Below are 22,314 nucleotides of genomic sequence, written 5' to 3'. Positions count from 1 at the left end.
GCGACTTCACTTAAGAACCCACCTGCCAATACAGGAAACTTAAGAGAGGCGGGTTCGATCCTTGGCTGGGGAAGATCCCCTGGAAGAAGGCATAGCAACCCACTCCAGTATTCTTACCTGGAGAATCACATGGACAGAGGAGCCTGGCAAGCTATAGTCCATAGGGTCGCACAGATTCGGACACGACTGAAGCGACTTAGCAGCATCAGCAATTATAGTCAAGACCTTTCGAGAGAAACAAGAGCCTGAGATTAACAAACTATTCTGCTTTTTCAAAAATTTTTTAAAAGAGGGGCCCATTGCAAAAGAAAGGAGCAAACCTCACCCTGGGTAGCAGGTGCTACCAATCCTAAGCGCAGTCCTTAGACTGACAATTAACTTTTTCAATGGACAATGTCAGGGAGCTCAGTTCCTTGGGTTTACATCTCCTCTCTCGCTTTGTGATAGCTTGTGGTCTAGTGGGTCTAGGCCGCCTGACTCTCAAATCTAAACTACAGACGAGGTGAAACCTGAAGCCCGCAGCAGACACCTGTTGAGAGCGATAGCACCTCCCCGCGGAATCCAGGAATCTTCGATTCCTCTAGGTTCCTCTTCGGCTGCGTTCGGCCTGCTCCCGTCCTGTCGGGCTCGGCTCTCTTCGGCTACTTTCGGCGACTTTCGTCTCGGTCTCGGCTCCCTTCGGCTACACTCGGCTCTCTTCGGCCTGGTCCGGCCCACTCTCGTCTCAGACTCGACTTCCTTCGGCTACGTTCGCCCGCCGCCCCGGAAGGGCGCCCATGGAGCCGGGCTCGCCGGCTCGAACGACTGCTATGGCGCCGCTCTTGGAATATGAGCGGCAGCTGGTGTTGGAACTGTTGGACGCCGACGGACTGGTAGTGTGCGCCCGCGGGCTCGGCGCGGACCGGCTCCTCTATCACTTCCTCCGGCTGCACTGCCACCCGGCGTGCCTAGTGCTGGTGCTCAACACGCAGCCGGCCGAGGAGGTGCGGCCGGCCGCCGGCGCAGGGGACGAAGGGACCCCGAGAGGGCTGGGGAGCCTCCTGAGCGGACGCAGGCCTCGCGCGGAGGCCGGGCCTCTGAGGGCGATGCGGGGCCCTGACGCGGGCGGGAGGGCGTGGAGTAAGGGTCCCTGAGGTAGATGCAGGCCCCTGGCGCGGGTGCGGGAACGCTGAGACGGTGGGAGAGGTCCCGAGGTGGTTGCAGGACGCTGACGGAGGTGCCAGGACCCGGAGAGGGCGGCGGGGTCCTGAGGGAAGATGCGGGACCGTGACACAGGTGCGAGGACCCTGAGAGTGTTGGAGGGTGTCTGCGAGCAATTAGGGGAGTTCATTTGAGGAGGATGGAGGTGGGGAGAAGGATCGGAGGTCTCTGGAGAGGGTGGGGAGATACTTGGAGGAGGATATGGGTGGGAATAACAAGGCAGTCCTGAAGTTGGATATTAAGGGACTTGCTGGAGCCAGAGCAGTGAGGTCCCTAAAAGAGAACAGTGATGGGGATGGAGGAGTCGCTGAGGGGAGTGAGGACTTAGGAGACGCTGAGTCTGGGGAAGACTAAGCGACTTAGCAGCAGCAGCAAGCAGGGAAGAGGACGTCCTGGGGGTTCACCCAGGCTTTGGGACGAGGGGCATAAGGTCAGAAGGGAAGGGAGCTGGAAGCTGGGGGTATTGGGAAAGGGTCCCTGGGTTAGGGAGAGGAGAGGACCCTGAGGAAAATAGGATACACCTGTGTTGTGGGATGGTGACAGGTGTCACAGCCTGCTTGACAAGTCTTATGAGCCCTTAGCTATCTAGAGCAGGTGGCCTCAGGGAAAATGCCAGCTGAGAAGAGTGACCATAAACTCCTAAGAGCTGGGGACCAGGCTGATTCATCTGGGTATCCCTAGTGCTTGACTGGGACTTAGCACGACAGGCGCCCCCCAGGAAAAGTGGCACGGAACTGAAGATGTGAAGGACCAAGGGTCCCACTGACATGATGAAATCCCCTCTAGGGGGGACCCTGACAGAACTAATAGTCTAAAACACCACCTGGGAAAAGGGTACCCTTGTTGTCTTCTCACATGGTACACGTGACTGCAAAGCCACCTCTGGCAGGCAGTATTTTCTAGGTAGCAGTCTTTTAGCCCAGGATTTTAAAGTCCTTTTGTTGCTAAACTGCTAATAACATCTCCAGTGCAATGCGTCTTTAGTGCAAACCCCAAAACAAAAACAAAACCCTAAGTAAATGTCGATGGATTGATTAGTGTTAAGTAGTAATTTGTATGTTCATTATAAAGTTCATAATCTCTGGATAAGTCTTCATGTCATTTTAAGTACAAATGCTGCTGCTGTGCTATGCTGTGTTCAGTCATGTCCTACTCTTTGTAACCCCGTGGACTGTAGCCTGCCAGGCTCCTCTGCCCCTGGGATTCTACAGGCAAGAATACTGAAATGGGTTGCCATTTCCTTCTCCAGGGGATATTCCCCACCCAGGGATGGAACCCAGGTCTCCTGAATTACCAGCAGATTCTTTACCTCTGAGCCGTCAGGGAAGCTCTTTAAATACAAACACTTGCAAAAACACTATTAAAAACTGCCTTGTATTAAATAGTCTGCTAATCCAGTTTAATTTGATTTAGGAGTATTTTATCAATCAGCTGAAGATAGAAGGAGCTGAACATCTCCCTCGCCGAGTAACAAATGAAATCACAAGTAGCAATCGCTATGAAGTATACACACAAGGCGGTGTGATATTTGCAACAAGCAGAATACTTGTAGTTGATTTCCTGACTGATAGAATACCTTCAGATTTAATTACCGGTGAGAATTTGAAGCCTTATTGTTACTTGCATATGTTTCTTTTTTTCCCATGCATGTCTATTCTCTCTGCTAAACTCCAGACTAGAATCTTGTTGTAAACAGCATTGGATGTTGTTTTGCTCAGCATTTTGCTTCCAGGTGTTAACATAATACCTGACACATTTTGGATGCTCAGTAAATATTTATGGCCTGAATGAGAAACTAAATGTAAGATTGACATTTCTGTGTTTTTTAAGCTCATATTCAGTCAATGCTTAGTAATTGACTGGCGGTTGCTTTTAGAAGCTAATCAGATTTGAATGTTTATAAATATTCTTTGTATATCCCCTAAAGTAGTTTGGTTTTTCCTCTTTAAAGGGTATTTTTTTTAACCATGATTTTGAAATTTTCAAAAAAATTTTTTTCAGTGTCGTTCACTTACAGTGTTACATTGGTTTCGGGTGTATAACACAGTTAATTCAATATTTTATAGATTATGCTCCATACAAATTTATTATAAAGATTGACTGTATTCCCTGACCGGTGCATTACGTCTTTAACTTGTTTCTTTTATACTTGGTAGTTTGTGCCTCTTGATGTGCTTTTTGTGTTTTGCTTCTCCCCAACCCCTCTCCTCACTGGTACCACTAGTTTGTTGTCTGTTCCTGTTTTTTTACATTTGTTCATTTGTTTTATTTTTTAGATCCCACATAAAAGTAAAAACACAGCATTTGTCTTTTTCTGTCTGACTTACTTCCCTTAGCATAATACCCTCCAGGTCCATCCATGTTGTGGAAAATGGCAAAATTTCATTTTTTATTATGACTGAGCAGTGTTCCATTGGATGTTTATATATATATGTAGCACATCTTCTTTATCCATTCCTCCACCTGTGGATACTTCAGTTGAATCTTATAGATAATGCTGCTATGAACATTGCAGTGCATGTATCTTTTTCAATTAATGTTTTTATTTTCTCCAAATACCCAGGAGTGGAGTTACTGAATCGTATGGTACTTTTCTTTTTAATTCTTTGAGGAACCTCCATACATTTTCCACTGTTGTACCAATTTACATTCCCACCAAGAGTGCACAAGGGTTCCTTTTTTCCTACAACCTCAGAAACACTTATAACTTCTTGCCTTTTTCACAGTAGACATTCTGAGAGGTGTGAAGTGATATCTCATTGTTTGTCTCTGTTGGCCAATGTTGGAAAAATGCCAATTCAGGTCCTCTGCCCATGTTTTAATCACGTTTTTTTCTTTTTTTGATAGAGTTGTATGAATTTTTTATACATTTTATTTTATTTATTTTTTTATACATTTTAGATATTAATCTTTTATTGGAAATATTGTTTGCAAATATCTTCTCCCATTCAGTAGGTTGCTTTTTCATTTTGTTGGTTGGCTTCTTTCACTGTGCAAAAGCTTTTTAATTCGGTGTAGGCTCATTTGATTATTTTTGCTTTTGTTTCCCTTGCCTAAAGAGACAGATTCAAAAAGTATTGCTAAGACAGATGTCAGAGAGCCTACTGCCTATGTCTTCTCCTAGGAGTTTTATGGTTAAATTTTGGTTTCTAGTCCATTTTGAGCTTATTTAATACAGCGTGAGAAACATGTTCTGATTTCATTCTTTTGCATGTAACTGTCTAGATTGCCCAGCACCACTTATTGAAGAGAGTCTTTTCCCCATTTTGTTGTGGTTGTGTAGCCACTAAGTCATGTCCGACTGTGACACCATGAACTGCAACATGCCGTTTCCCTGTTCTTCATTATCTCCCAGAGTTTGTTCAAGTTCGTGTCCTTTGAATTGGTGATGCCATCCAACCATCTTGCCCTCTGCCACCCTCTTCTCCTTTCGCCTTCAGTTTTCCCATCATAAGGGTATTTTCCAGTGAATCGGCTCTTTGCATCAGGTGGCCAAAGTATTGGAGCTTCAGTTTCAGCATCAGTCCTTCCAATAAATATTCAGGATTGATTTCCTTTAGGATTGACTGGTTTGATCTCCTTGCAGTCCAGAGGGCTCTCAAGAGTCTTCTGTAGTACCACAATTCGAAAGCATCAGCTCTTCAGTACTCAGCTTTCTTTATGGGCCAACTCTCACATCCATACATGACTACTGGAAAAACCATGGATCTGACTGTACGGACCTTTGTGAACAAAATGATGTTTTTGCTTTTTAATACACCATCTAGTTTTGTCATAGCTTTTCTTCCAAGGAGCAAGTGTCTTTTTATTTCATGACTGCAGTCACTGTCAGCAGTGATTTTGGAGACTAAGAAAAGAAAATCTGTCACTACTTCAACTTTTTCCCTTTTTTTTTGCCATGAAATGATGTTAATTAATTGACCATGTGCTTGAGTTTATTTCTGGGCTTTCTATTTTGTTCATTGATATTTGTGTCTGGTTTGGGGCCAGAAACATATTGTTTTGATTGCTATAGCTTTGTAGTATAGTCTCAAGGAACGTGATAGCTCCAGTGTTGTTTGGTTTTGCTCTTTGAAGTCTTGTGGTTCCAATCAAATTATTTGTTCTAATTCTTTAAAAAATGTCATAGATATTTTGATTTGGATTGCATTAAATCTGTAGATAGCTTCAGATAGTATGGTTATTTTAACAATATTAATTCTTCCAATTCATGAACAAAATATATTTCCATTTGTCTTCAGTTTCTTTCATCAGTGTCATAGTTTTCAGAAATCAGATCTTTCACCTCCTTGGTTGAATTTATTGTTAGGTATTTTATTCTTTTTGATTAAGTTGTTAAAGGGATTGTTGTATTGATTTCTCTTTTCAAAACCTAGTACTTAGTGTAAAGAAACAACAGATTTCTGTATATTAATCTTGTAGCCTACAACTTAATTTATGTATTCTCAAAGTTTTTTGATGGCGTTTTTAGCATTTTCTATATATAATATATATCTGGAAATAGTTTTACTTCTTCATTTCCAATTTGGATGTCTTTTATTTCTTTTTCTTGTCTGCTTGCTGAGGGCAGGCCTTTTAATACTATGTAAATAGAAGTGGGAAAAGTGGACATCCTTGTCATGTCCCTGATTTTAGAGGAAAAACTCAGCTTTTCACCACTGAGTATAACATTAGCTGTGGGTTTGTTATAAATGGCTTTTATTATGTTGAGGTATGTTCTCTCTGTCCAACTTTGTTGAGAGTTTTTATCATGAATGGATGTTGAATTTTGTCAAATGCATTTTCTGTATCTATTGAGAAGATTATGTGATTTTTATCCTTTGTTTTGTTAATCGTTCAGTATTCACAAGTCAAGTTTCAATATTGAACCATCCTTGCATCCCTGGAATAAATCACACTTGGTCATGAAGTGTGATGCTTTTTATATATTGTGAATTCAGTTTGCTAATATTTTGTTGAGGATTTTTGCATCTGTGTTCGTCAGGGATATTTTCTCTTTTTTGTAGTTTCTTTGTCTGGTTTTGGTATCAGAGTAATACTGACCTGGTAGAATGAGTTTTGAGGTGTTTCCATCCTCTGATTTTTTTGATAGTTTGAGAACCATAGGTATTTACTTTTCCTGTAATGTTGGGTGGAATTCCTAGACCTAGATTTTTCTTTGTTGGGATTTTTTTTTTATTAGTGATTCAGTTTTATTATTAGTTAGATATTTTATTTTTTTCTGATTCAGTCTTTGAAGATTGTATGTTTCTAGGAGTTTATCCATTTCTTCTAGATTGTCCAATTTGCTAGCGTATAACTCTTAGTATATTCTCTTATGACTGTTTATATTTTTGTGATATAAATTGTAAGTTTGCTTCTTTCATTTATAATTTTATTTGGGCCCTTCCCCTTTTTTGTCTTGAGGAGTCTTGCTAAAGGATCAATTTTGTCTTTAAAAAAAAAAAAAAAAACCTCTTAGTTTTATTGATCTTTTCTATTGTTTGTTTGGATTTTTTGGTCTCTATTTCCAATCAGGTTTTTATTTTCTTCTTTCTGCTGACTTTGGGCTATGTTTGGTTTTTTCTAATTCCTTTAAATGGAAAATTAGGATGTTTACTTGAGAAATTTCTTGTTTCTTGAGGTAGGCCTATATCACTTTAAACTTCCCTCTTAGAACTGCTTTAAGTGTATCCCATAGATGTTGGAAAGTTAAATTTCTGTTTTCATTCATATCAAGGAATTTTTTAAGTTCCTATTTGATATCTTTGTTGGCCTATTGGTTTTTCAGTAGCATGTTGTTTAACTACATGTGTTTGTACTTTTCCATTGTCTTCCTGTATTGATTTCTAGTTTCATTCCTGTTATGGTTGGAAAAGATCCTTGATATAATTCCACTGTTCTTAAATTTACTTAAGGGCTTAAGTCCTTCTAGGACTAGTATGCTAGTCTTTCTAGCATTTCTCACTTTATTGTATTTTTTAGTTCTGATTGGCTCTTTTTTGTTCTTTGTTGAAGTTCTCACTATGTTCCTCTGTTCTTTTCCCAAGTTCAGTCAGCCAGTAAGTTCAGTCACTCAGTCGTGTCCGACTATTTGTGACCCCATGAACTACAGCACTCCTGGCCTCCCTGTCCATCACCAACTCCTGGAGTCCACCCAAACCCATGTCCATTGAGTCAGTGATGCCATCCAACCATCTCATCCCCTGTTGTCCCCTTCTCTTCCTGCCCTCAATCTTTCCCAGCATCAGGGTCTTTTCAAATGAGTCAGTTCTTTGCATCAGGTGGCCAAAGTATTGGAGTTTCAGCTTCAACATCAGTCTTTCCAATGAACACCCAGGACTGACCTCCTTTAGGATGGACTGGTTGGATCTCCTTGCAGTCTAAAGGACTCTCAAGAGTCTTCTCCAACACCACAGTTCAAAAACATCAATTCTTCAGCACTCAGCTTTCTTCATAGTCCAACTCTCACATTGATACATGACCACTGGAAAAATCATAGCCTTGACTAGAAAGACCTTTGTTGACAAAGTAATGTCTCTGCTTTTTAATATGCTGTCTAGGTTGTTCATAACTTTCTTTCCAAGGAGTAAGCGTCTTTTAATTTCATGGCTGCAGTCACCATCTGCAGTGATTTTGGAGCCCAGAAAAAATAAAGTCTGACACTGTTTCCACTGTTTGCCCAGCTATTTGCCATGAAGTGATGGGACCGGATGCCATGATCTTCATTTTCTGAATGTTGAGCTTTAAGCCAACTTTTTCACTCTCCTCTTTCACTTTCATCAAGAGGCTCTTTAGTTCTTCTTTACTTTCTGCCATAACAGTGGTGTCATCTGCATATCTGAGGTTATTGATATTTCTCCCGGCAATCTTGATTCCAGCTTGTGCTTCTTCCAGCCCAGTGTTTCTCATGATGTACTCTGCATATGAGTTAAATAAACAGGGTGACAATATACAGCCTTGACGTGCTCCTTTTGCTATTTGGAACCAGTCTGTTGTTCCATGTCCAGTTCTAACTGTTGCTTCTTGACCTGCATACAGGTTCCTCAGGAGGCAGGTCAGGTGGTCTGGTATTCCCATCTCTTTCAGAATTTTCCACAGTTTATTGGGATCCACACAGTCAAAGGCTTTGGCATAGTCAATAAAGCAGAAATAGATGTTTTTCTGGAACGCTCTTGCTTTTTTGGTGATCCAGTGAATGTTGGCAATTTGATTTCTGGTTCCTCTGCCTTTTCTAAAACCAGCTTGAATATCTGGAAGTTCATGGTTCACGTATTGCTGAAGCCTGACTTGGGGAATTTTTGAGCATTACTTTACTAGCATGTAAGATGAGTGCAGTGTGCGGTAGTTTGAGCATTCTTTGGCATTGCCTTTCTTTGGGATTGGAATGAAAACTGACCTTTTCCAGTCCTGTGGCCACTGCTGAGTTTCCCAAATTCGGTGAGCATTTTTATGACTCTTATTTTAAACTCTTTATCAGGTAAATTACTTATCTCTGTTCATTAGGGTTTTATCCTCAGAATTTTATCTTGCTCTTTTGTTTGGAACATATTCTTCTGGATTCTCATTTTGCTTACCTTTCTCTGATTGTCCCTATGAAGTTAAGCAACACAGTTACCTGTCCCAGTCTTGAATCCATGTCCCTGTGTGGGCATGTCCTTTGCAGTCTATGTGCCCCATGGGTGCTTCTGGTGGGAGAGCTGGGTCTGAAGAGAGCAAAGACTGCATCTTCCCTGAGGGTGCACTGGTGGAGCTGCCTTGTTGGGGGATCGGGCTGGGGCAGGAGGGGCTGGAGCAGGAGCCCAGTGCAGGCTGGCAGAGTGGGAGGGGCGGCAGGGTCCTGCAGGGCAGCTGGAGCACCAGGCAGCTTTCAGTCTGCTGCCTCTGCTGAGACGTCTCTGCATACTTGCTCTCTTCAAGAGTGGAGTCTCGGTTTTCTGCAGCCCACTGGTAAGCCCCAGCAATTTCCAAACCAGCCAAAGGGGCTCGTCTTCCCCATGCTGGACCGCTGGTACCCAATGTGGGGTTCAAACCCCTCACTCTTCAGAGAGGATCCCTGAGCCTGCAAGGTCTCCCTTATCTTCTGGGCCACCCCCTGGGGCTGTGGGTCCCAACGAGATCTCTTTTCCTCCTCTCCTGTCAGACTCCCTGGGGTTCTTTCTCCACAGCCTTGGTTGTAGGAGAGCCGTTCTGCTGGTCTGCAGGTTATTCTGAGAGAGAGTTGCTCTGTATGTCATTGTAGTTTTGATGTGTTCATGGTGGGTGGGATGGTGGTGAGCTCAGAGTCTTCAAACTCTACCATCTTGATCCCAGCTCTCTCCCATGATTGAAATTAAACTAAGCAGTTGCTTAATTATTTTGAGAAGAATGGTTTAATGGTAGCCAGAATTAATGTAGAGATGGAATCATTTTTCACTGTTGTTTATCCTTCGGGAAACCTTTTCTGATTTCCCCAAAGATAATTTAGGGGCCCTACCCCTGTCCTCCCCAGCCAGAGAACTTCAGAACACCACCCTGCATTTGCCTGTTTGTCTGTATCACTCATGAGATGGCAAGCCTCCTAAGAGTGAGGAACAATTGCATCCCAGGCTTAGTAACTGGTACGTAGTAGGTACCAAACACATAGATGTTAGATGAATGATGTATGTTTATACTGTGGTCTTTGATGAACTTCTGATGGGCAGAGAGGTGCTGGAATTCATAATTGTCCTTCCTACTATATCTAACACATTGCCCTGAGCCTCGAAGACCCTCAGGAAATATTTAATGCATAAATGTATGAATGAATGTTTTTTTAATGGAAATGTCATTTGTAATACTTCATAATTTTATGTCTTTGTTTTTGGCTGTGCTGGGTTTTCATTGCTGAGTGGCCTTTTCTCCAGTTGCTCTGAGCAGGGGCTACCCTGTAGTTGTGGTGTGGGGGCTGATTCTCACTGTGGTGTCTTCTCTTGGGGAGCGTGGGCTCTGGGGCACACGGGCTTCAGTAGCTGTGGCTCCCGGGCTCTAGAGCACAAGCTTACTAGTTGTGGTGCCTTGGCTTAGTTACTCCATGACATGTGGGATCTTCCCAGATCAGGGATTGAAATTGCGTCTGTTTCATTCGCAGGCAAGTTCTTTACCACTGAATCACCAGGGAAGCCCTGAACCAATGTTTTATATGATTCATAGTGAACTGATTGATGGAAAGTTTTGCTGTACTTTGATATGTATCAGTTATAAGCCATGACAGGGCTGTACAGTTAGGGTCAGACTCGCTTGACTTTGGAAGGTAACGCCACTGCTTACAAGCGAGTTATTAATTTTCACAAGTCTCAGTTGTCTCATTGCTTACGTTGAGAAAACAGTGCCTTGTGAAGTTATCATAAGGACTAAATGAGGTAAAATAAATATACCTGCTTAGTACAGTACATGGTACATAATAAATAATAGATAATAGCAAAAAAAAAAGCTTTGTATAGCCCCAAATCTTCATACATTGTAATAAAATATTTTATTGCTTGTTGCTGCTGCTGCTAAGTCACTTCAGTCGTGTCCGACTCTGGGCAACACCATAGACGGCGCCCACTAGGCTTCCCCATCCCTGGGATTCTCCAGGCAAGAGCGCTGGAGTGGGTTGCCATTTCCTTCTCCAGTGCATGAAAGTGAAAAGTAAAAATGAAGTCGCTCAGTCATGTCCGACTCTTAGTGACCCCATGGGCTGCAGCCTACCAGGCTCCTCTGTCCATGGATTTTCCAGGCAAGAGTACTGGAGTAGGGTGACATTGCCTTCTCCGTTACTGCTTGTTGGTTTCTTATAAATTAGCTTTACTCGTTGATAAAATGGAAAAAAGTATTGGAATGACCACTAGATGTCAGTATTACTCTGTGACTCCCAGTAACAGTTCAACCTGATTAGGCAGAAAGCAATCTGAGTCGAAGGACTATGCAAACTGTAGTTTATAGGTGGTTCCTAATTAAAATGCCATTCCCATTTCTGATTGATTCCCAGCCAGTAATGAAGCTGGAGCTGTTACTGCTCCTTGGCTGAATAGAATGCAAATGATCCAAAGAAATGAATCCTTTCAAATGCTGCAACCCCTGGGATCATCGTCTATCCCCCACATTCTCCCAGCCCCTGTAGAAGCTTTCAACACAGCTGTTACAGACCAGTGTCCTAGGAGCATGTAACCTGAATGCACCAGGCAAAACTTGTTCCTGTCACTAGCTCTTAGCATCCCTGCCAACATGACTTCTCAGTAGTGGGAGAACTGTGAAAATATCTCCCCAGATTATAATTTCAAACATACAGGGAAAGAGGATCCTTTCATTGTTAAAGCATATCCTGACATCTCTAAACAGACCTCAGAACACACTTTCCTTGGTAAACTTAAAGGAAAAAAAAAGTTACATGTTAGATTTGCATACCCAGTGCTGTAATTCAGCCTGATTGTCATTCAGACTGTATGTCATTTTTAACATTAAATATTAGTAAAGGTCACCTGCCAGTGGTCCCTTATTTGGCAGGAATGAGATCGGTGCTGAAGACAAAGATGACAAGATGGCAGGGTGCTCTCCTGAGTCAGGCGGCCTCTGGGTTTGAGCTCACCGTCACCAGGTGCCAGCTGTGTGACCTTGGGCAAGTTTCTCCGTTTCTGTATGGCTCAGTTTTCTCTCCTTTCTCTTAGGATTATTGTGAGGGTGAACTGACATCAGGTGTATGAAATTCTTTGCATTATGCATAGCACATAGTAAGCACTGTCTGATTACTTCTTATAATGGTCTTGTGCCCAAGCAGGAGGAGATAGGTGTAAAGATACAATTACAGTGCAGCAAAATGAGATGCAAAAATGTGGCACTAGACTCGCACCCGGAAACCTAACTTACTTATACTTTTTTAAGGGGGAAGGGTGCATGGTCCTCAGATGATGTCACCTAGTAGGAAGAATATAGCTGTTACCAGACACTCATGATTTGGAACCTTTGGCCTCCATTTACTTGTAGGGTGACCATGGTCAAGTTCCTGGCCTCTATAGTAATACCTACCCCATAGAGTTATTGTGAGGATTAAATGAAATAAAAATCTGTAAAAATACCTAAGCCCAGTGCTTAGGGCTGGGATAGAATATACTTCTCTTCTCCCTCCTTCTTCTGGCTTCCAAAAGAATGACAGCCTTTTGGAGCACACCATTTTCTTAACTTGAGATTCACCTTTTCTTTAGAAGTCTATTTTTATTATTTCTAACTTTCGTGTCCTATTTCATCCAGGCCCACAACTGTGGCCCAGAAGCATACTTGGAAAAACCCACCTGCTAGGTACTGAGTATTTTCTGAGTAGTAGATTAGCTGTGCACATATACTGGTGTTGGCTTCCCCTGGAAAAAGGAAGTGGCAACCCACTCCAGTACTCTTACCTGGAAAATCCCAATCCATGGATTGCAAAAGAGTCAGACACCACTGGACAACTAAACAACAACATTTACTGGTGTTCTTGAAAATCCTTTGTCTACAAATTCCTACTTAGCTATTTATTTTTACTGTCTTTGAAAAGCAGTTTGCTTGGCTAGAATAAATTTCAGCTCCATCTACCTCCATCTAAATTTAAATACTAAAATAGTAGAATCTGAATTGAGTCTATTGAACTACTGGGAGTCATGGGTTACTATAGTCATTTTTCCAGATCTCAGGAGTGGTAAGAATGGGAGCAAAAACATGCCAGTGAGTTTACAGCAAATATATATGGTACCTGGCTTGGTTTAGGTCTAAAAGGAGAGAATTGTCATAGAATGATTAACATCTGTGCACTGTGTCAGTTCACGTCTCTAATGCCCCACTAATCCTACTGCACCACAGAGGCGTGTGTATGTGGTATATGCACATGAGAAATCATCTGGTCCAGAACTCTCTTTTTCTAATTAAAGGAACGTGTATATCCTTGTTTTTGCAATTCAGAGGTGTCATTGTCACATCCACCCCACAAAACAGATGTTTAAGCATTTTTTTTAGATTTTTATTTCAAATAGACTAATTTATCTTTCAGTAGAATATACTCTGAGTCTGAAAGTTGAATTCTTATAATAAGTGAAGCAGATGTTCTCCACACTTCTGAAAGGCAGCTATTTTGCAAAGTTCACATCTGATTCACAGATAAAAGAACAAATGGCCCACTTGACTTTGAGAAATGCTTGCTCCACCAGGTCAGACACACCCCACCTCGGGGCCTTTGCTCTTACCCTTCTTCGGCTGGAACTCTTTTGGCCCACATGGTCACAAGGCTCACCCTCTCATCTCCATCCAGCCTTTACTCACTTAAGACCTCAGTGAGGCGTACCCTATCTGAAACTGCAAATCCTAAAAAATACAACAAACTAGTGAATATGACCAAAAAAGAAGCAAACTTGCAGATACAAAGAACAAATTCGTGGACTGTCCAGTGGTTAAGACTCCATGCTTCCACTGCAGGGGTCATGGGTTCCACCCCTGTTCAAAGAAGTTCCACACACCTCAAAGTGCAGTGAAAAAAAAAAAAGAACATATGAGTGTTACCAGAGGGGAGAGGGAAGGAGGGGGCAATATTGGGGTAAAGAATTAGTAAAATATAATTATTATATATAAAATAAGCCACGAGGATATATTGTACAACATGGGCAATATAGCCAATATTCTATGATAGCTATAAATGGAGTATAACCTTTCAAAATTGTGAATCACTGTATTATGTACCTGTAATTATAATATTGTATATCAACTACAATTTTTTTTAAAGATTAAGTAAGAAAATTGCAAACCACCATCTCTTACACATACTCCTTGTCTTCCTCTGATTCACTTTTTTCCCTCAGCACTTATCCCTTATAACAACTAAATGTCTTACTTACTTACATGACTTATTGTAAATGCCACAGGACAGCTTTTCGTGTTTTGTTTGTGGCTGTATCCTCAGCCTAGAATAGCTTGCCTATGCACAAATAAGGCATTCAGGAAAACTGTGATGAATAAGTGAAAGCAAGCATAAAAATGACATGTCTTTTGTGCACTCTAAATTATGATTTTTTTCCCCCCTCAGGCATCTTGGTATATAGAGCTCACAGAATAATCGAGTCTTGTCAAGAAGCATTCATCTTGCGCCTCTTTCGACAGAAAAACAAACGTGGTTTTATTAAAGCCTTCACAGACAACGCTGTTGCCTTTGACACCGGCTTTTGTCACGTGGAAAGAGTGATGAGAAATCTTTTTGTAAGGAAGCTGTATCTGTGGCCAAGGTAAATAGCATTATGTGACCAATTTCTGCAAGAGAAACTGCTGTACTTTAATTTCACACTTTAATGTAGTACTTATTGTCACTGTACTTGACACATGCTAGTCAGGTTTATAGCAATGCACCCAAGTATAGATAAATGGTCACCACATTTGTTATTCTTTTAATAAGAAAGAGAGATTTGATAGTTATTTTTCCGGTAGTCCAAGGCCCCCACTTTCCTGTTCATTTAGTGAATCCCTAGGGATCTGGAGGCTCATGTGTACAACAGAATTAGGTGAACTACAAATTTACTGGCTAAGATTCTCACTTCCACTTTGAAAACTATCCATCTGCAGCGGGGAAGAGGGTGGGATAAATTGGCAGATGGGATTGGCATACATTACTGTATATAAAATAGAAAACTAGTAAGGACCTACTATATAGCACAGGGAACTCAGTGCTCTTTAATGACCCCTGTGGGAAAAGAATCTAGAAAAGGGTGGGCATATCTATATGTTAAGGCTTCCCTGGGGCCTCAGATGGTAAAGAATCTCCCTGCAGTGCAGAAGACCTGGGTTCAGTCCCTGACCCTTGCCTTATCTGAGTAATACTTCTGGCTCAGATGTTAAAGCGTCTGCCTGCAATGTGAGAGACCCGGGTTCAATCCCTTGGTCGGGAAGATCCCCTGGAGAAGGAAATGGCAACCCACTTCAATATTCTTGCCTGGAGAATCCCATGGATACAGGAGCCTGGTGGGCTACAGTCCACGGGGTTGCAAAGAGTCAGACATGACTGAGTGAATTCACTTTCATATTATTAAAAGTAATCCTGAAAACATTGTCACCTGGATTTCCGTTTTGCTTCTTAATTACATTTGTTGCTGTTTGGTCACTCAGTGATGTCTGACTCTTTGTGAGCCGGTGGTCTGCAGCACACCAGGCTTCCCTGCCCTTCACTATCTCCCAGAGTTTGCGTAGATCCATGTCTATTGAGTCGATGATGCCTGTTTGCTCAAATCCATGTCTGTTGAATCGATGATGCCATCATTCGCTGCTGCTCCTTCCCCTTCTGCCCTTAATCTTTCCAAGCATTAGGGTCTTTTCAAATGAGTTAGTTCTTCACATCAGGTGTCCAAAGTATTGGATTTTCAGCTTCAGCATTAGTTCTTCCAATGAATATTCAGGACTGATTTCCTTTAGAATTGACTGGTTTGATCTTACAGTCCATTTACAAAAAGCTGTTAGAGTATTAAACTGAGACCGGAAACACAGGGGTCTTACAGCTCTAGAAAATATTTTTTAAATGTTTGTCTTTTTAGGTTCCATGTAGCAGTAAACTCGTTTTTAGAACTGCATAAACCCGAAGTCGTAGAAATTCATGTTTCTATGACACCTGCCATGCTTGCTATACAGACTGCTATTCTGGACATTTTAAATGCCTGTTTAAAGGAATTAAAATGCCATAACCCGTCGCTTGAAGTTGAAGATTTATCTTTAGAAAATGCTATTGGAAAACCTTTTGACAAGGTACTCTATTTCTCTTCCTTTTTAAGCACTGTTTGTGATGTTGTAATTTTTAAGTATGCAAGTTATTTTAATATTTATAATGTTCTCAGTAGGAATTTGTTGTCATTTTAAAATTAGGTTGGAGGTGATTTAAAGTATATCTTCTTTGGTTTACTGGGAAGTAATTTGTAGTCGAATACATTGATTAGCATCTAAGCATAATTCTGATTTTTGCAGTTATACAGTGACTGTCTCTTTTTTTTTTGAGTATATGTAAGAGAACACATGTAAGAGAACTTTCCTGGGGTCTCAGATGATAAAGTGTCTGCCTACAATGTGAGAGACCCGGGTTCGATCCCTGGGTTGGGAAGATCCTCTGGAGAAGGAAATGGCAACCCACTCCAGTACTCTCGCCTGGAAAATCCCATGGACAGAGGAGCCTGGTAGTCTACAATCCATGGCGTGGCAGAGAGTCGGATACAACTGAGCGACTAAACTTTCACTCCAAGAGAACAGTGAATAACCTTTTGCTCTGAACTGACAACATTTGAATATCTACAGGTAGAAGAGTGTACATAAGAAGGCTTCATAATTTATTATGATCTCTTGTTTGGAATAAAAATAATTTGGATGAGTTTTGATTACTGAGGAATGTGAAACTTGCTCTGTCTTAAAATTACATTCTGAAGTGAGAAAATGGTAAGACTGTAGTCTAAGAATGTTTATTTCAACTAATTTTTTCATCATAGATTAATATTAATACAGGTACATAAATGTCTAAGATCAAATTGTATGTCTAGAAAAAACTAAAAAAATTCCAGGCAGCTTTTTTTCATATTTTTGTAGAACAAGTTCTTATCTTTCAAACTCTGAATCAATCTCTTTGTCGCTAAAAATAATGCATAGTGATTTTTAAAAGGGAAAAACTTAAGTCCTTATTTTTCTGATTCTTCCAAAAAGTCTTTTTACTGTGAAATAATGATGCATAAAAGCCATTCCATGTGTTTTGTGCCTCCGTTTTTAAAATTTATTTTAATTTAGTGCCTAGTATACCAAAAACACCTCTCACATTCTTCGGATGGTACATATATCTGTGTGGTGGTGGTTTAGTCACTAAGTTGTGTCTGACTCTTGTTACCCCATGGAACGTAGTCCGCCAGGCTTCTCTGTCCATGGCATTTCCTAGGCAAAAATACTGGTGTGGGTTCCCATTTCCTCTACAGGGAATCTTCCAACCCAGGGATTAAACTCGGGTCTCCTGCATTGCAGGCACATTCTTTACCAGTGAGCTACCAGGGAAGCCCCCGTATATGTCCCTAGAAAAACAAAATATAGCCAGATATGCTTTGCACTAAATTTCTGTAAATCATCCCCTGGCCAGTGAAAGTCAAAGTATTGTTTTACGTATTCATCTCATAACCAAAACAAAATATAGGCATAATTTGCATTTGTTAGAAAATTTAAGTTTTGTTAATGGTTTTAGAAAAGATTTTTACAAAAGATGATATACAAAAGACTTATATGTCCCAGTTTATCGAGGACAGTCACAGTGTCTGCCTGTTGTCCTGGAGTAATTATTAATAGTGTCATTTCATTTTCACGAGTTCCAGTTTGGACAGTAGATTATTCGGTCTTCTAAATATTGCTTCCGTTCAGTATTAAATGTGTTAGATAAGATGCCATGTAGTGAAACTGCTTCTGAAGCATGCTGCATTGTCCCTTTTAGTTACAAACTCAGCTTGTGAAGGAGACATGCATATATATAGCTGTGGATGTATAGATACCTACATAGTATATACATAAAGCTGTTCTGTGTTTTAGACAGTTTTTTAGGATCTTAAAAAGTATTCAGATTTAGTTGGTTGTTAACAAATATTTTCTCATCCTTGAATCACACTTAAAAATAATAATAAGCACAGCTTTTACAGCAGCAAACTGTGGTCTGCTGATACTAATTTGATACATGTAGTTTCCCTGGATTATGTCTTCTCCCTCATCATCCAGCTGGCTCTCACATCTCTATCCATACAGGACTTGGCAGAAGTTAAATGTATCTGAATTACTTGCTTTGCTTCTGCATAAAAGTGAATAATTGAGTATCTGATGTTTATCAGGACCTTTGTCTCCTAATAATGTAAATGCGGGTAATTATGAATTGACTGTATCTGACCATAAAGATTGTAGTGATGACACTCTGCTTTACATTTGAAAACTTAAACATTCTAATTAGAACATTCTGAGTCTTATGAACTTAAATTTTCTGTCCACTTCCTTGGGAGATAATGTTTTTTGTTTTTATTTTTTAAAACCATTGTGATAAAGCTTACATAACAAAATTTACAATTTTAACCATTTTTAGGTATACAAGGGATAGTGTTTGTTGCAAGTATCATTTGTATTAATAATAGCTATATTAAATATCTCTTAGCAGTATTTTATTCTTGTTTTAGACAATTCGCCATTACTTAGATCCTTTGTGGCACCAGCTTGGAGCCAAGACTAAATCCTTGGTTCAGGATTTGAAGATACTACGAACCCTCCTGCAGTATCTCTCTCAGTATGATTGTATCACATTTCTTAATCTTCTGGAATCTCTCAGAGCAACAGAGAAGGCATTCGGTCAGAATTCAGGTGGGAGATAAAAATACTAATATTATTCTAGGAACTTATTTGAATGAAGTAGTAGATTTTGTTGGGGAGTCAGGTGTGCAGAGTGCTATATTCAACTACATGATACACTGAGATGTCAAATTATGTTTTATGTTCATAGCACAAGGATGTAGATTTTATTGATAGCTGATGTTTCTACCTACTTAACTTCTGCCCTGTATATTAATAAATATTCATATCCATTCCAGGCAGTTTTATTTCTAGAAAAGACCATATATCACAGGCAGTCCCCAGCTTAGAAATAGGTGGTATTCTGAAAGTTTAGTTGTTATGAACTTAAAATTCATTTCCCCAAAGAAACGGCAAGGGAATATGGAGTTTCATTAGCCAAAGAATGAGAAGAGATTTGTAGAGAAGCATACATATGCCACTGTCCACCGACTGGATTTTCTACCAGTCACATTCTTGCCTCACTACTGTGACCTTTCTCACTGTCTGGCAAGACCAGTGATTTTTAAAGTGTGGCCCAGGGGCCCCTGGGGCCAAGATTTAATGAAGTTAATATTTCTTATTGCTTCACCAAGGACTTTCTTGAGTCATAAACTACAAGTGCACAGTGTTGAATAATACACTGATTGCTAGTGAACTTTGGGTCCACTGCCTTCATCTGTGCTTGGGCACCAGCAGCATAACCCACCGATGCTTTTGCACCATCATTAGAAATGTCAACATAGTGGGGGATATTCAGTAATAGTATTAGTATGAGAGTAGTTTTGAGGTCACAGACCATCCCCCTGAAAACATCTTGGGAACCCCCAGGGATGTGTAGGCCGCACTTTGAAAACCACCAGTCTAGCCAGTGACAGAGACCATAACAAGGGAGGTGTGGTTGGGAGATGAATAAGCTGGTGACTGGTTGATATACAGGTCATGTGACCTTCAGAGAGTCTCTGAAGTTAACCAAAAATTGAAGGCTTTTTTGTTTTCCGCTTAACTTTTTATGTTAGGTTGGCTCTTTCTTGACTCCAGCACCTCAATGTTTGTAAATGCTCGAGCAAGGGTTTATCATGTTCCAGATGCAAAAATGAGTAAAAAAAGCAAACTTCCTGAAAAACTGGAGATTAAAGAAGAACAAGGTATCTTGTATGATTAAGTCTTCAAACATGTCTTTATATTTGGTGTGGAAATGCTTATCATGATACAGTATAACTTTAAATTTCATTCGACTGTGTGAAAAATATGTGACTGCATTTAATTACTTGTTACATGTAACGTATGTGATCTATGTTAAAAAATATTTGGAATGGATTCATTGGCAGGGGATTCCAAATAACAAACACCAAGTATCAATCAGAAGTATTCTTACTACTACATAAGAATGGTTGATTTTTTTTTTTAACTTCAGAATAATTACTATTTGGGCACATAAGGTCTTAGTGGACTGTTTTAACATCCCATTTCAGTTCAGTTCAGTCCCTTAGTCATGTCTGACTCTTTGCAGCCCCATGTACTGCAGCACGCCAGGCCTCCCTGTCCGTCACCAACTCCCGGAGTTTACTCAGACTCATGTCCATTGAGTCAGTGATGCCATCCAACCATCTCATCCTCTGTCATCCCCTCCTCCCACCTTCAATCTTTCCCAGCATCAAGGTCTTTTCAGATGAGTCAGTTCTTCACATCAGGTGGCCAAAGTATTAGAGCTTCAGCTTCAGCATCAGTCCTTCCAATGAATATTCAGGACTGATTTCCTTTAGGATGGATTGGTTGGGTCTCCTTGCAGTCCAAGGGACTCTCAAAAATATTCTCCAGCATCACAGTTCAAAAGCATCAATTCTTTGGCACTCAGCTTTCTTTATAGTGCACCTCTCACATCCATACATGACCACTGGAAAAACCATAGCTTTGACTGGACGGACCTTCGTTGGCAAAGTAATGTCTCTGCTTTTTAATACGCTGTCTAGGTTGGTCGTAACTTTTCTTCCAAGGAGCAAGTGTCTTTTAATTTGGTGGCTGCAGTCACCATCTGCAGTGATTTTGAAGCCCAAGAAAATGAAGTCTGTTACTGTTTCTACTGTTTCCCCATCTATTTGCCATGAAGTGATGAGACCAGATGCCATGATCTTCATTTTCTGAATGTTGAGCTTTAAGCCAACTTTTTCACTCTCCTCTTTCACTTTCATCAAGAGGCTCTTTAGTTCTTCACTTTCTGCCATAAGGGTGGTGTCATCTGCATATCTGAGGTTATTGATATTTCTCCCGGCAATCTTGATTCCAGTTGTGCTTCATCCAGCCCAGCATTTCTCATGATGTACTCTGCATAGAAGTTAAATAAGCAGGGTAACAATATACAGCCTTGATGTACTCCTTTCCCTGTTTGGAACCAGTCCATTGTTCCATGTCTGATTCTAACTGTTGCTTCCTGACCTGCATACAGATTTCTCAAGAGGCAGGTCAGGTAGTCTGGTATTCCCATCTCTTTAAGAATTTTCTTTTTAGCTTTTAGGAAACAGAGGTACTAGAATGAGGCAAATAATGGATTCTATTTCACACTTATCTATAACTATTATAATAAATATATAGTGAATATTGTTGGCTTTTTAAGACATGAAAGTGGAAGTCGCTCAGCCGTGTCCGACTCTTTGCCACTGTACAGTCCATGGAATTCTCCAGGCCAGTATCCTAGAGTGGGTAGCCTTTCCCTTCTCCAGGGGATCTTCTTCCCAACCCAAGAATCGAACCCAGATCTCCCTCATTGCAGGCAGATTCCTTACCAGCTGAGCCACCGGGGAAGCCCAAGAATACTAGAGTGGGTAGCCTATCCCTTCTGCAGCAGATTTTCCCAGCCTAGGAATAGAACCGTGGTCTCCTGCATTGCAGGTGGATTCTTTACCAGCTGAGCTACCATGCTTATGTCCTGCCTAGTACAAAGATCTATTTCAAAACTTAATTAAATACATTAGTAATACGTTTGCGTACTTACAGAAATAAAAGTTTTATTGTTGTCTCCTTAATCTCGTGTTCAGCATTAGGAAAATCATGGAGATTTTAGAAATAATAAAAACTGTTATTCTGTACTGATTCCTTTATTTTGTGTAGCAGTTTATGTATAACATCACAGTTGACAACTGACACGTAATCATCTCTTATTAGTGACCATGCATATGACTTTCTGTCAAGGCGTTATGGAGCCTGTGTTAATCTGGGTTTGAAGTGTCTTCATTTAGACCATAAGGAGACCTTCTCAAGAATCTGGATTCTCTCTGTAGAGCGTTATGAAGGAAGCGCAAAAGAATGGGCTTATAGAACGATGCCTGTGTTATTTGTTGTTTTCAAAGCCTTTGGAATACCTTATGGATAAACATTATCACATAGAATGAGATTATCATTTATTTCTATACAGAAACAAAGAAAGAACTGGTCCTAGAAAGCAACCCAAAGTGGGCAGCACTCACAGAAGTTTTGAAGGAAATTGAGGCAGAGAATAAGGAGAGTGAAGTCCTTGGTGGTCCAGGTAGGAAAAAAGGAGATGATGACATTGGCCTTCAAAATCTGGCAAATGAGTCCTTTTGATTAGCTCTTTAAAAATAACTTAACACTATTACTTTGTCTGCAGAATAAGAATAAGTGCCACATCACCCAAATCTTAGTGACAGCTTCCTTTCTGTTCATTGGATGGTTTTCTCCAAGTTCAGTCATTGTATTTTCATGAAAGCGGGTTGTTTTACTGGTTGAGTTCTTGGGAAAACGTCTATTTAAAGATATAGCTAATCGACTATTACATATAGAATGGATAAACAACAA

The 22,314-nt window shown here is 40.7% G+C and overlaps 1 protein-coding gene across 1 annotated transcript in view; it reads left to right on the top strand.

The window, feature by feature from the left end:
• The first annotated feature begins 776 nt into the window (after positions 1 to 776).
• The window catches only part of ERCC4 (ERCC excision repair 4, endonuclease catalytic subunit), a 37,725-nt gene continuing 16,187 nt past the window's right edge, over positions 777 to 22,314 (top strand). Inside the window, exons 1-7 of the mRNA XM_068968790.1 lie at positions 777 to 983; positions 2,614 to 2,794; positions 14,225 to 14,420; positions 15,717 to 15,924; positions 18,354 to 18,534; positions 19,521 to 19,649; positions 21,914 to 22,024. Of these exons, the coding sequence (XP_068824891.1) occupies positions 777 to 983; positions 2,614 to 2,794; positions 14,225 to 14,420; positions 15,717 to 15,924; positions 18,354 to 18,534; positions 19,521 to 19,649; positions 21,914 to 22,024 (1,213 nt within the window). The remainder of the gene's footprint in view (positions 984 to 2,613; positions 2,795 to 14,224; positions 14,421 to 15,716; positions 15,925 to 18,353; positions 18,535 to 19,520; positions 19,650 to 21,913; positions 22,025 to 22,314) is intronic.

This window comes from Capricornis sumatraensis, chromosome 3 (assembly GCF_032405125.1).
Source record: "Capricornis sumatraensis isolate serow.1 chromosome 3, serow.2, whole genome shotgun sequence".
Classification (NCBI taxonomy): Eukaryota; Metazoa; Chordata; class Mammalia; order Artiodactyla; family Bovidae; genus Capricornis; species Capricornis sumatraensis.
The sequence above is the reverse complement of the archived record's forward strand: the minus strand, read 5'-3'. Positions and strand labels throughout refer to the sequence as shown.